The sequence below is a fragment of the Doryrhamphus excisus genome, linkage group LG3, assembly GCF_037039965.1.
Source record: "Doryrhamphus excisus strain RoL-2023G ecotype Guam linkage group LG3, RoL_Dexc_Guam_v1.1, whole genome shotgun sequence".
Classification (NCBI taxonomy): domain Eukaryota; kingdom Metazoa; phylum Chordata; class Actinopteri; order Syngnathiformes; family Syngnathidae; genus Doryrhamphus; species Doryrhamphus excisus.
Window position 1 is genome coordinate 19,800,825 of NC_136359.1, and position 15,397 is coordinate 19,816,221.

At 40.3% G+C, this 15,397-nt stretch overlaps 1 protein-coding gene across 5 annotated transcripts in view; it reads left to right on the forward strand.

Annotated features, from left to right (window-relative positions):
* The window catches only part of LOC131128529 (transmembrane protein 132C), a 108,725-nt gene that overhangs the window by 81,174 nt on the left and 12,154 nt on the right, over window positions 1–15,397 (forward strand). For all 5 annotated transcript variants that reach the window (XM_058071450.2, XM_058071451.2, XM_058071452.2 and 2 more), the window contains 2 exons: window positions 2,065–2,208; window positions 12,374–12,582. In XM_058071450.2, the coding sequence (XP_057927433.2) occupies window positions 2,065–2,208; window positions 12,374–12,582 (353 nt within the window). The remainder of the gene's footprint in view (window positions 1–2,064; window positions 2,209–12,373; window positions 12,583–15,397) is intronic.

Genomic DNA, 15,397 nt, shown 5'->3' on the forward strand with positions numbered 1-15,397 from the left:
AATAATGGCAAGTCCTCAGCCTTGGAAATCACTCAGTCAAGGCATTTTAAAGTGTTCAACCTGTACAGACTTTTTTCCTCTCTGTATATTTAACGAATATAAGACACTTGGCAGTGTTCTTCAATGTCTGCCATTATTGCGCTGCTGAAAATTGCAGAGCAATCCACATAATTGAGAAGTAATTTCTCTGGGACTGAATCGATGTTGAGTGGGTAACTGCAGAGAGCAAATGTTACCTCAAACATATCTTAATTGGCCCTCATTATCCTCTGTGACAACCCTCGTGTATCCATGTGTGATTAAAGGTTAAGGTTTGTGTTCAGAGTGATTAGGCTGTGCTGATAGCCTTTAAAGAACTGACTGTGTCATTTGTGCTTTTCAGAGACCCCAATTAAAAGTGATGCTTTACTTGTTTGCATCATCTTCTGGTCATACTCCTTTCTGTGTCTCTGGTTTTGCAGTGAAATTAAAATTTATCTGCCTTGTTTCAGATTTTGATATCGGGATGTTGTTTCATAAAATGAACTAGTTCTATGACTCTGGTGCAATGCAACTTCTTTGCATCAAAGACCTCCATCCATTCCATCCATTTGCCTCAAATACGGTCATCATATCTGACCATTTTGCTGTTTGAAAATTGCTCACTCACTCTATCATGGTCTTTCAAAAATGTATGCAGTGTGCGAACAGTAGCTTGAAATGATCGTCAGTCATGGGGGCGGAATGGCTAAGGCAGTATTGTGGTATTCTCCCAACCTGATGGTCGCTGGTTTGATTCTCTATCCTCCAATGACCATGTGGATGCATCATTGGGCAAGATACTGAACCCCTAGTTGCTCCTGATGCTGCGTCATTAGTTGGTAAATGTGTTAACAGTGTCAAAGAGTTTTGAGTTCCTTGAAGGTTCAAAAGTTCTACAAGTGGAAGTCAATCTACCACTTACTACAGACATCCATCCATTTTCTAGGCCGCTTATACTCATTAGGGTGACAGGAGTAGGCTGGAGCCTACCCCAGCTGTCTGACTGGTCGCCAGCCAATTGCAGGGCACATATAGACATTAAATTATATAGACAGAATGCCTGTCATAAATAAAATGCACATGTATTATGGATCAAATGGCCCATAACAGCAACAGCAACAACAAACCATACTACCCCCAGTACACTGAAACTGTACATTTTGGAATGGCCCGACACCACCTCTTCCTATTGGGCCAAAAAAGGTGAAGCATGCCACACCTGGATACAATTCAGTTCAAAACGTAACATGTTTTAAGTGCTAAGTGCGTCCAGGCACAGTAAGATTGGATTGTCCTAGAATGAATCTGCCCTCGGCCACATTATATGTCCACCTCAGTGCTTGTAACATTGCCATGGGGACAGGATAAAGACACTGCCAGGCCCCTGTGGCTTACAGAAGATGGATGCTTTAGGGTATTAGTCTGCCTGGAAGCGAAATGCTTTATTACTAACAGGGCCAATGAGAAAGGAGGCCACTGTACTCTGCAGAAGTTGCACGCACGTAGCAACCATTTTTTTCACCTGGCAATCATACCAACAACCATGTGGTCTCTAACAATTAGGAAAATTGTTTGATTATACAGCAAAATTAGCATCACTGTAACTATACTATGCAAGTGTGCATGTACATACTGGAATATCATTGGAACAATATTTGGAACAGGAGGTGGTCAATCAACAATCTCTTTAACACATTAGTTATGCAGCTACATGCCAACGCTGCTAATTGAGCCAAAGTTATGCTAAATGTTATCATCCCATTTATAATTATATTGACTTAGGAAGCACAATGTCATGCTAATGGTGCCCATCAATTTACTCTCCGAGGAGCGTGGTGGCAATTGTGGGAAGTAGTAACTGTTCTTAATCACTCGCTTTAATGATGGTTGAGTTTGTATTCGACTGCTCGGCAGCACATTTCTCAGAAGAAACTCAACAGACTGCCAGTTTAACCATAAATCTTGAGTCAAATTAGTTACAGTTTAATTCCAGATCAATTTATCATTATTGCTCTCATGATTTTGTTCCCTTTGTCTCCATAGGATTCTGAGATTTTAAACACAGCAGTTCTGACTGGGAAGACAGTGGCGGTCCCTGTGAAAGTGGTAACCATTGGAATAGACGCTTCAGTAACTGATGTCTCTGACGCAGTGACGTGTCGCTCCACAGAGGAAGATGTGGTCAAGGTTAGTTTTAATAACCTTTTCCATTATGAAATATAACTTCACATAAGTATTAAATGTTTTTTAAGATGCTGATGCTTTTAAGATTTGATGGTGCTGGGAATAATGTTAAGATTTATACATTTGCATTGGGACATTATGTCATGATTTACATTAAAGACCTATTATGCTCATTTTTTGACCATTTGTTGTGGACTCCTACAGAGCAGCTCCACACAATAACCCATACAGAAAACGTAGATCTTCCAGAATTTGCACCTACGTATTTCAGCTGTATTCCCTTGGATTCGTGCTTCCCACTAAAATGGTCTGTGATAGTTTATTCCACCGACGGCCCAGCTACGGGCACTCCCACTCCGCTGTGATTGGTCACACGGCCAAAGTGCTTCTTAACTATGAACAAACCTCACATTCTAATGTAGTGGGCATATGAGTTGATAATAAATACATCTGATTGAGCTAATTGAAAAGTGTTTAGGAGCTACTGGCTGGAGACCCCTGATTTACCGTGTCTGGACTGTGTATGAGTGGTAACATTATTATCATTAAGCGACACACTGTCAAGAATATGAAGAATTTTTTGCAACCAGAGTTAACATTTGCTTAACTAAGTGTTTTTTTTTCGTAATCAAAGTGACTGAGATTAAGAAAGAAGAAGGCAATAATTTGTGCTATGGCAGTTTGTTGCTGCAGCATCAGTTCCGAGGAACGTGTGTGGATGTCGGCACATTGGACCATTGACTCACTGACAGATTGTAAAAATAATTTTTGGATGACAAGAATGACTTTTGTCTGCACCTGTGAGTACCTGTCCCCAACACCAAAGCACACCTTCCCATGATGTATACATGATGGATACATTTATATGTACTGTTTAAACCCTTGTTACCCAGGGGGTGCAAGACGCACCTCCCAACCTGACTACTCAGTTTAAAGGGTTACAGTTTCTCCCATAGAGGGAAGGGAGACCTCTAAGTTGGGAGCGAGAGGAACTAACTCAGATTTTCACAGCCTCTGTCGTGCAGAGGCGGCCCTGCTGCATCGAGACCATGCATGACCAGAGTAACAGTTTAGTTGCACACAACACCGTACCCTCTGCTTTTACGACCTTGATATGGGCAGCATCGGGCGCGCAGGCTATAGTTTGGACACCCCGATCTCTCATTCTGTATGCAAATTGTCTTTTTATAAAAATCGTTTTTTATGTATTGGGATTCTTGTGGTTGAGTTGTTGGGGGTGGAAAACAACAGTCAGTCACACCCTGAAGTGGACATTGATTGGCTGTCATTGTGTTTGGGCTTGTTTAACATAATGATCGGTTCCCATCGTGAGCAGTGGCGAGGCGACATGAAAATGGAGGATTATGTGAGACTTGTCGGTCCAATGAATGAGAAATTTACATTCAAAAATGCCCCGACGGCACCATTGATAAAGGTTTTAAGCAGTTTACTTACCACAGCTAACTTTAGCCTCAAAGACATTAGTAATTTAGCGAGCCATAGCAACGCTCTTTGCAAAACTAAACCACAAATGAGAAAGTCTGCAACCGACAGGTTGATAAATGTTTTTGCCAAGTGAATTGTGATGAACTGCAGTCCAATAAACATAGTTGTTTGTCTATATGTGCCCTGTGATTGGCTGGTGACCAGTCCAGGGTGTACCCTGCCTCCTGCCCGAAGACAGATGGGATAGGTTCCAGCACCCCCGCGACCCTCATGAGGATAAGCGGTAGAAAATAATTGAATGAAAATAAATGAATGTTATCTGAAGCAGATGATACGCAACAAGTCCAGTGTTCAATAACTGCATTGCTCTGAATAGTGGTTTTACTATAGTATAGATTCATCCATCCATCCTTTTTATATGCCGTGTATCCTCATTAGGGTTGTGGCTATTCTTGAGCCTGTCCCAGCTGTCTTTGGGCAAGAGGCAGGCTACACCCTGGACAGCCAATCAGGGCACATATAGACCAACAACCATTGGACAATTTTGGGATGAAAGTGGGAAAGTGGGATGAAACCGGAGTACCTGGAGAAAACCCAGAATATGCAAACTCCACACAGATGGCCAAGCGGAGAATCAAACTCAGATCTTCCCAATCACCTGACTATGTGGCCTTTATGCTAACCACTCGATCACAGTGCAGCCACCTGATTTTGTCATTTATTTTTATTTTGCAATTATTCCTCCCTGGTGGTTGAAACTAAAGGTTTCAGGCAGCACTTGGGACTAGTACCAAAAACAGCAGAACGTAAATGACTGTTCAAGTCTGTTAAAAACAATTACTTTATAAAGCATTTTTTTTGTTTTACAGTACATCCAATTTTTGCCACAATAATGTAAAGAATTTTAATGAAAATATCTCAAGGTGTGCTTTTGTGAGACTTAAAACAATTAATCAGCATGAATAAAGATTAAAAATAAGATTAAAATCAATTAATTACAGATTATAATCTGTCTCAATTTTTTTTAATAACTTGACAGAGCTAGTGTTTAATAACTAATATATCATCAGGTGATGCATTAAAGCAAGGAATTCAGCTTTATCCAAGATCAAGAAATATGTTGCAGACGTGATGATTTACAGTATGTGTGTATCACATCTGTTTAAATTCATTCATTCATTCATTTATTTGAGAAATTGTAAACAACAACCAGAACTTCACATGAAAAACTGTTATGATCTGAATCTAGTTGTTTTCAGAGGCCCTCTCAAACATGTGGGTCACAAAACTCAACAGCACAACATCCCTGACAGCAGGTGAAAGTTGAGGCTTGGATTCAGTAACTTTCCTTCTGAAAATCCCAATAACTCCTGAATCATCAGTATGAATCCCTGCCTGCAGTCTGCTTCCAATGAGATAAGTGCTTGAGAAGTTGCACAGCATCTTGATGTGGCCCACTGCTGTGCGAAACGCTTCTTCCACTTTAATTTGCCTGTTTGAAACTCTGGACATCAGATCAAACTGGACTAATGCCTTTTAAAAAGCTAAGATGAAACAAAAAGTCAAAAAGTTATATTTTGTCACTTGGATCACCTCATCATATCCGATATGGGAGTTTAGAATTGTTAAGGGAAGTTCAGCAGGGAAATTAAACTGTGGGCAAAGATGTTTGAAAAGGAAAAGTCGCAGCTCTGCCTGTGGGATCTTGGGTCAGAGCATTCATCCCGCATGCTCATTGCTCTCAGAGAATGCAAACACAGAGTGACATTAAACCTGAATAATGAATCACTGTGCGCATAAAATGATGCACTCACTTATGGCCGCATGATTATAGTTAATTTGAAAAGGCAAAGGTCAACCAAGTTCACATTTTTTCCCCTTTTAACTGCTGTAGAGTTGTGTCTTGCTTCCACAAATCTTGTCTGATGTGAAGGCAAGAATAATGCTCTGCCCTCATTATTTTGCACGAATGTTCCCCCTAAGAAATTTACAGCCTTGACAGCTCAAGGACCGAAAGTATAAACTACTGCGTACAGCCTGTCCCTCTTTAAACAGCTTTATATAGAAAGGACAAGTACTTCTGATGGCTGCACGGTGGTTGAGTGACGATAAGCGGTAGAAAATGAATGAATGAAAGTACTTCTGATGAAATCTTAGATTTTCATTGGTATATCGTGCAAGCAATAGATCAGTAATCTATTGACACAGCTTCACCGGTTCTTGTAGCCTTTTCAAAAGTAATATAAGTTTTTCAGCTAGAAGAAGATCAGGATCTTCAGTTCATTTCTACACTGTTTCCTCTATTAGGTACTTGTTTGATCAAACACTCACTTTTGTTTAAGTAGACACGCTTTTGTTTGAGAAGACACATGCTTTTCATTGATTCATTAAATCTCTGGCAACACTAGTGCTATCTACCTGACTGGTATCGGAGATAACGGCTGGCAACACAAAGAAGGGTTTAGCCACAGTGAAGAACAAAAAGGACAAATAATTTATACAGTCTTGATGAATGAGGTGCAAAGATATTGTGCTTATACTTTTGGTAATTAGAGATGCACAATGATTATCAGTCTAATATGAGGGATTATGACATCATACCAATAAATCAGATTAAAAAAATAGCTCAGATAACCGTTAAAAATAACAACTTTCCAATTATACAATATTATCTGTACTGTGCAGTAAGTGGGTTAGTGAATTAATAAGCACGTCATCAATGGTCTGTTTAACTTCCCATGAGCTCACTTGTAAACAATTGTGTAGGACTTCTCCAAATTCACCAAATGTTGTGCATACATCAAGTTTCAGTACATAAACCTTATCAGCCACCTGAAATGCCAGCATCGCTATGATGTCAGGGGCCTGGGGCTTGTTCCTATCTCTACGCTGTTACAAAACTGCAAAACATTTGCCAGAGATGATCTTAGGACTAAAGCCATCTGTCGTTTCATCATTGAAATGATGGTGCTGGACATTCAACTCTTTGCCATCGTTGAAGATACCAGCTTTTGCTGGCTAGTAGAGCCACCATTTTTTTTTTAATATTTTGTTAATAGAAGTGGTGTCATGATATTTGGAAATATATCGGCTTGAGATAAAAATATTGTGCATCTGTGGTAATTTCTCTTTTTATTACTTGCTGTTTTTGGTGTGCTTTTTTTACACTGTGGTATGGTGACGGTGCAACACAGAGGAGCCAGCACCGCCAACAAGGACTCTGGACTCCTTCAGGCTAGACAAATTAATAATAGGGTCACGTTTTGTGACTGGCATGAAGCTGGACTCCCTGGTGATGGTTACAAAGAGAAGATCTCTGGTCAAACCACCTTACACTTTATTCTGTTGTCAAATCTCCTTAATCTTTGACTTGTGACATTGGTTGACTTTCATCTACAAATCTGTTGTAGGGTTGCTTTCATCTTAACTTTTTACTCTTACATAACGACTAAAAGAAAGTGGTCCCCCGTCTCAGAGCCACAAACTTATTGTGGTTTCCAATGGAAAAATACACCCAAGACTTGCCGAACTAATGACTAGGGGATTACTTATTGTTAATGACAAATGGATTATCTCATTGACAACTATTTTGATGTCCAATTAATAGTTTTTTCTTTAAAAATGTAAATATCCTCGAAATTCAGCCTCTCAAATGTGAGTATTTTTTGTGAAATCCGCAAACTATATTTGTGTACAATTATATTATTGTATATTATTATTATTATTATATTGTAACGTTGTTGAATGACGACAGTCAGGATGGCTCTATCGTTGCATGGTTTTTATTCTCCAAAGCAGCATGAAAAACAATTTACTGGCCTGTTGCAGACTTAACTCCTCACTCGGCGCACGGCAACCGAACTTCCCCTCCTTTTTTCACTCGTTCTCCCTCTTTGGTCCCAAACCGCCCGCTCCAAAACCGTGAGCTGAACATGACTGCCCCCCAGCGCCCCTGCATGAACCTACAGCCCGTAATACAACACACACAACGCTACAATATTGTGGACATCGATCGGAGGAAAATAGATCTGTTGCCCCCTGCTGGGACAGAAATACATTGCCTACAAGTCTGAAATTCATACAAAATTCATAAGACTTTGATTTGTAGCTCCCGCTAAAAAAGCAAAAGACGTCAATAGACGTCAACGTTTCTTTTTGAAAAGACGTCTATTATTTAAATGAGTTGATTCAGACTGTGTTTAATTGCAGTTGCATACATTTTTTATGTATAAAACCTATTGTTGTTCATAGCTGCTTTCTTGGTCGAGTCACTCTTTAATTTCTTTCTTATTATTTCATTTAAATTGAACAATTTCATTTTTATCTAAGTGCAAAATATCACACTTAGACGTTTATACCAAAGAGAAAAAGGACCACAGTGTGAGACCACTGAGTCCTTATATTGACTTTTCACTTTTACTTATTTACACAATGTCCATATTGACATATTATGACTCCTACATATCCTCAATCTCTTATACTGTATGAACTGGCCCTTCTACCGTGCACTCCACATGCACCTAATGAATTGAAGTGAGCAGTCTGAGCGGTTTAATTGCTTCTGTCATGCCAGACACAGCCTCAGCCCACCTTCATGCTGCCTGCTCCCATCGCTCATATCTGCCATGGATTGCCTCTGTCTGGTGAGTTGTTAATTTTCTGGGCTGAATCCAGAGACAGCCTTAATGTGCTCTGTAAGTATTCTCCCGTTAGCTGCCTAATGCGTCTGATTAATGTGCCAGTGGATCCTCCTGAACATTTACGGCTCTTTGTGAATTGGAATGACAGAGACTGTCTCATTCACCAGACCACTCACACTTTGCTCGGAGTGTGATTTAGGGGTTAAGGGGCAACTATTTCAGGATGGGTGTCTTAGTATATTAATAGTTTGATTTGGAGCGATGTAAGCAGGAAGCTGAATTACCGCTTGTCAGCTGCCTTGTTTTCTATAATTGTTTCTGTTTAGATTATTGATGCAGGAATAGATCTAAGAAATGCCAGCAGGACTTTCATTTCACTATGACAGATGTTTATGTGAACATGCTGCCTCTGATTTACATATTCCTTTCTTTGAAATAGCAGTAAACTAACCCCAAAGGGCAAATGGCTTTTGTCATTTGCAAAAACAAACAATTTATACAGTATTTTCTCCACTGTGCCCCGGGGGGTGTACAGTGGCATGAAAAAGTTCGGGCACCCCTGGTAATTTTCAAGATTTTCCTTTATAAATAACTGCTTGTTTGGATCAGCAATTTCAGTTAAATATATCACACAGCAGATGAACACAGTGATGGATGAGAAGAGAAATTAAGTTTGTAGGATTTACAGAAAGTGTTCAATAATTATTTCAACAAAAGTAGATAAGTGCATTAATTTGCGCACCCTTGCTGTTTTATTGATTTGAATCCCGTTAGCACAAATTATGGGAACACAAAATTTGTTTGGTAAGCTCATTGACCCTTGAGCTTCAGAAAGTTTGTCGGCGAGTCCAGCTGCATACTGGCCCATGTTCACTAAACAGTCCAGTGTGAAATGCAGTTGACAGATTAAAATCCATTTCTTTTGCTTGTAGGGAATCAGGAACTCCAACCACTTGTGCCTGATGGTGGCCTCTTTAGGAATTGTAAACAATTGTGGCCTTCCCTTTCGAGGCTTTGCTAGATTATAAACAGCGGTGTACGTGTATAACAGTGTTGAGATGAAATTGTTGTTGCTGTGATAGTTTATTGCATTTAAATGCGCCTGACACAAAATCTGCCTGTGAGGTGCGCAGCGTGCGCTTCAGCTGCGCCAAGAATTGACCATGTTGGAACTGGCGATCTTTCAGCACACCTTTGGGTCGCTGTTTTCATTGTGCCAAGCTAAAAATGTGGGCAAATGTTCCATTCATACAGAAGGCCAGTTTAACCAGTTTAATTGTGATGAATGAGGGAATGCTGTATAGCCTAATGTATTTATGTTACTTTACAAGCAGTTAGGTGGTAAAGACAAGATATCTGGAACTCTGTTATAATGCGTGTTTGTATCATGAACTTTGCCTTGAATAATATGTACCAAGGCTGCATGGCGGAGAGTGGTTAGCACACAGGCCTCACAGCTAGGAGATCCGAGTTCAATTCCATCCTCGGCCCGTGCATGTGTGGGTTTTCTCTGGGGACTTCGGTTTCCTCCCACATTCCAAAAACATGCTAAGCTAATTGGTGACTCCAAATTGTCCATAAATATGAATGTGAGTGTGAATGGTTGTTTGTCTATATGTGCCCTGTGATTGGCTGGCGGCAAGTCCAGGGTGTACCTCGCCTCTCGCCAGCTGGGATAGGCTCCAGCAACCCCATGACCCTTGTGAGGATAAGCGATGGAAAATGAATGAATATGTACAGAACTGGGCCTCTTCAACTTTTAATTGAGGACCCCTGGTGTTGACCCTTTTAGCTACTTTTTACAGTTGAAAAGTCCTGGGTCAATTCAAGCAATAATGTAGATCACAATTCATCCCAGACGATGCAAAATAAAGCCAGCACAAGGAGAGCAAACGAATGAACATCTGCCAAAGGCACACAAACTCTCCACAGGCTGAGTGTTGTGAGCAAAAGAGTGGAACAATGAAGGACGATAAGAAGCAGGGACCCCTTTGACATCTTTATCAGTTCAAACATTTTCTTATGCTGGGAGTGTCCGATCTTCTCCATGACTGGCTATGGCTAAGGGAATAACTTGACCATAGCTCTCTTTGACCATATTGCTGGGTGGCACGCCTGCATCGGACCTCAATTTTCAACACATTCCCTTCCATTTTTGGACAAATTAAGAAAATCAACAGAGAAAAATAAATAGCCCTTCAAAACCAACTGTGCAGTAAAACTGACTTTTTGAATTATAAACCATTATAATCAGTTCGAATATTAGGTCACTATGTCAAATGGGATTTTATTATCATTCATTCATTCATTCATTTTCTACCGCTTATCCTCACGAGGGTCGCGGTGGTGCTGGAGCCTATCCCAGCTGTCTTCGGGCGAGAGGCGGGGTACACCCTGGACTGGTCACCAGCCAATCACAGGGCCCATATAGACAAACAACCATTCACACTCACATTCATACCTATGGACAATTTGGAGTTGCCAATTAACCTAGCATGTTTTTGGAATGTGGGAGGAAACTGGAGTACCCGGAGAAAACCCACGCATGCAGAACATGCAAACTCCACACAGAGATGGCCGATGGTGGGATTGAACTCGGGTCTCCAAGCTGTGAGGTCTGCGCGCTAACCACTCGACCACCGTGCAGCCCCGATTTTATTATCAATTTATTATTATTGTTGGTAATATCTAATTTCCTTAGATAATAAATAGGAAATTAGATAATAAGGATAATAAGGATAATAGGGAAGCTATTTTCACATCCTTCTCTTGCAGATGCTGTCTCATGGTTATCGGGCTGTGGGCAGCATCACTAATGGCCTGTGTCTTCACGGGCAGTTCGTCTAATCTTTCAGTTAAGCACAGGGGAATTTGTTTTTGTTCCACCACTTGACTCATTTGTCCAATCTTGGCAGTAATGTTGCGTTACAAGAGACCTTGCTTGTGCAGTTCAACAACTGTGCCATGTTCAAAGAGAGAAAGCCTTTTTGCCTTTGCCATCATAGATTCCGAGTCCAGATAGATATGCAGATAATTGTGTATTCCGTGCATCCCTACTGTATACTCTGTGTACTTTCATTCTGCATAGCCTTTTTCAGTTTAAATGCAGTCTTTCTTCTTTTTACGTGTGGATATACTACCACAATCTGGTTACAATTCACTAGCACATAATCTGAATATACCCAGGTTTAAGATTTTGTTAAATATATATACATAGACTTACAAGTGTTTTGGTGAGGTGATGTACAAGGTGGTACAAAGTAGCAAAAAACATCAGATACAAAGTTTCATTGTGGGTCACAGAGGATATCCTGCCCAAGCCTCATGATGAATGGTTGTTTATACCTCCATCCTGCAGAAAAAGTCGAGAAAAACTTGGAATGACAAAAAGAGACATTTCCCAAGATGATCTAATTCCCTGTGGTTTCAATCGCCGTCAACCGCTCTGTGATGTGATCAATGAGACTGATGGTGTGCCAAAAAACTGGAAATATCTGGTTTTGCCTTACTGATTAATTACTTCTATAGAAGTCTGCACTTTTGTTGGCTGTCCCTCTCGAGGCTTTTTGTGTTATTTGTTTGTAGAGCTATATCATAAAGCTTTTAAAGAGACTGGATTCTGGACGCTCATCAAACCGTGTGACGCAAAAAAGAAGTGATGGTTCAAAGCCAGTAAGCAGACAACAAAGAGTTGCATCTTTCCGTAACACTTGGTCATTCTTTTTCTAAAGCAATTTATGAAACAGATGGCTTTGAGTTCGGTCATTCCATCAAGAAACAACTGCTCTCCTCTTTCCAGGTTCCATCTGTCGGTGCCTCTTTTTGCGGTAGGCACAACTTTAAAAGAATAGCTGAGGTTCAAAGACGTTGTCGCTGCTCTCCCCTGATTTTAAACTGAGCGTGGAACAAATAGATGATCTTTGATCTGGTTCAACATACGTGTAGTTACACTAAGACTGTTTCAGTGAAGAGCTCAGGTGCATAAAATCTTCCAATAAACTTTTTTTTAGTTTTCAGTGCATCATCTCCCATTTACTTCATAACTCTTTCTTTTCTTCTTCTGTACCCTTCCTCCTCTGCAGGTGTCAGAGAGGTGTGACTATGTTTTTGTGAATGGCAAGGAAATGAAGGGCAAAGTGAAGATGGCAGTGAACTTCACCTACACCTACCTGAGTGCTCAGCTGGAGCTTGACGTGTGGATCCCTCGACTTCCCCTCCAGATTGACGTGTCTGACACAGAGCTGAGCCAGATCAAAGGGTGGCGGGTGCCCGTCATGGCCAGCAGTCACAGGTACAGTGTGATATACATGTGCACTGCCCCTTTGCTGCAGTGTCATATTGGCTTTCTGACCGGGCTGTATTAGATTTGGGCTACCACATCGTGAAATGGTTGCAATCATTTCCTCAACTAAAAGTTATTTTTATTTCAATGTCCAACACAGAATGAAAAACACTACCATGTTTTCCAGGCTATAGGAGGGGAATATTAGTCACACTAACTGAACAGAAAAGCCATTCATTTCTGCTCTGTTATTTTGTCTCAAGACAAATTGAGCTTGTGCTTGTCCATGTCATCACGCAGTAGTCCACACTTTCAAAACCCATTGGAGATAGCAGATTTTTGGACATTACTTCACGCTGTCAGGATCCACTGGCAGACTTGAACAAAAGTTGCTATTGATTTTTCAAAGCTGCATTCTTTGCTTTGTGTGTTTTACATGATCAGGGTGTGTGCATGAAGCATAAAGTTGCTGTTCTGAAGTATACAAGATGTGGCGAGATTAGAATGTGATCATAAATGAAACACATCACGACATAAGGATTGGGAATGATGGAATGGCAAAATTCCAAAGAAGTGTAGTTCCCCTTTAAATTGACCATGAGCCCTCCTGAAACAAACAAAACACTGGAAAATCTCGAAAGTAAAATATCGAGTCAACATGGACATACACATTGCTTCCCAGCAAACTTGTCACTTTCCTGAATAAGACTTGTTTATGTGGGTTTAAAATAATCTTTCAAAAGTTTCTGAATAACATGCTCAGACCAACTTCCAGTCATATCTCAACAGAAATGAGAACTAAGTTCATATGTAACTGCTTTTTATTCCTGGTGATATAAAGTAATTCTGCAGCCCGAGTGAGGTATTTATAGGGATGTCTGTTTACAAAAAACTGTAGTTTGAATCATAGCAGGCTTGGATGAAATAATGATGAGATGTGTAATCAAACACCCCTCCATCTGTCTCCTCACACCTCCAGACCCACTGACACTTCCAGGCTGATCAGAAAATGGCTGACCTGTGCAATACAGCATGTCATTACTGCCAGCTTAAGGTGTCATTGTGCCTCTTGGTCGTCAGGAGGACAGAACATTATTAGAGCTGTCTCGAGGTCATATGTCTCCCCTGGGGCCTCATCACCACCAGCCAACACTGCTACTCCAACACTCTTGAACTACATCAATTGATAGAAAAACTATAAGCCTATACCTGTTCTAATTACTTTTGGAAATGGTTGAACTTGGTGTGATCCTGTGCACCATTGTGCTAATTACTTCTGCCCTCTTCTTTTTTGAAGTGACATAAGTAGAGGAGTCTCAGACATGTGCGGGGTGACTTTATCAGTAGGGACAGCTACAGTTGCGTTGTAATTGTCAATGCCTGCATAACTGCTTGTTTTCACTGTCTTTGTTTATCAGGGGGTAACAGACATGACCTTTCAAAGTAGTACTCTGCTTGTTGGTGAGAAAGTTGAATGGTCCACTTCCCATAAGCCTACACAAGGAAGAGAGCCAAAGAGCTACAATACCAAGTCAAGGGAAATTCTTCTATCAGCCAGGCGAGCAAAGTCGCGCCCGCACTGAGGGGGAATAACAGACATCAGGCCTGTTAGTCGGATTGTTGCAAAAGCACTTCTCATATGAGTGGCAGTGCGTGTATGCTTCACCCCTTCCCTCCTTAAGCCTTGTCAAAATGGAGACAAGATAAGCCCTCGCAGACAGCAAACTTAAGTGTAGGCATAGCACTCAAGCATGCACCACTCCTTTAACACTTTTTAAAAATAGCTACAATATCGAGCTTCATTGCCTTTCTTCATACTATTGAAATAATCTGTCTTGTGGTTGTATGTTTTATATCGTTATCTTGTGTTCACGTCTGATTTAGCTGACTGGATAAAGACAGAAAGTTGTTTTTTTTTAATCAAATACAATTCAAACAAAACAAACCTCAATGGAATAACATATGATTGACAAGAGGTCTTTGTTTATGCGGTCTATAAATATATAGAAGCTGCCTTCTGTCCACAAGCCCTTCATTATGTTGTTGCGGCGCATAAAATAGTATATGCCAAAATAATTACTGTGTGCAAATTTAATGCATTACTCATATAATAATAACTCCTGTGAAGTCAGAAAATATTTATTTGTTGAATTGATTAACTTTAAGATTGAATGTGGAGATTACTGAAAGAGCAAATGAAATTGTTTCCCACTTTCATGTATTGAACAACATTGGAAGAATGAATGTCTGTCAAATTAATAAAAAATATAGGCTCTCAGCTAGCAACTGCACATTTTTCCATAGCCTTTTATTGTGACCAACCCAAGGCTCATCTATTTAATAATGATACTGCTTAATAAGCATCATGATATGCCACACCTGTGAGGTGGATGATTTAGAATTTGGAAAGCTCACTAACACTGATTTACACAGATTTAAATATCCACTGTGTGACAATGAATATTTCTAAAAATATAATAAGAAACTTCAACTTCTAATGGGCCCTCGTATGCTCAGTCCTGTTTTAAAATGACCAGCGGTATCTTACAGTATGTGCATATGCGAGTGTGAAGTCTGGCCTATATTTAGATTTGCAGGGCAGTAAATCATTAAAAAAGACTCTTGCACTTGAAGAACCTAAACAAGATGTTGTGAGAGGAGAAATCAAATAACACCCCTGCCTCAAAATTTGGCATAGTATTCCTTCTATGTGAAGAAAACGACATAAAATCATGAATAGGGGAGTTAGTGTTCATAAATATGCAATAAGTGCGCCATATGGGGCCAGCTTTGAGACAACATACCTGCTATTTTAAGCAAAAAC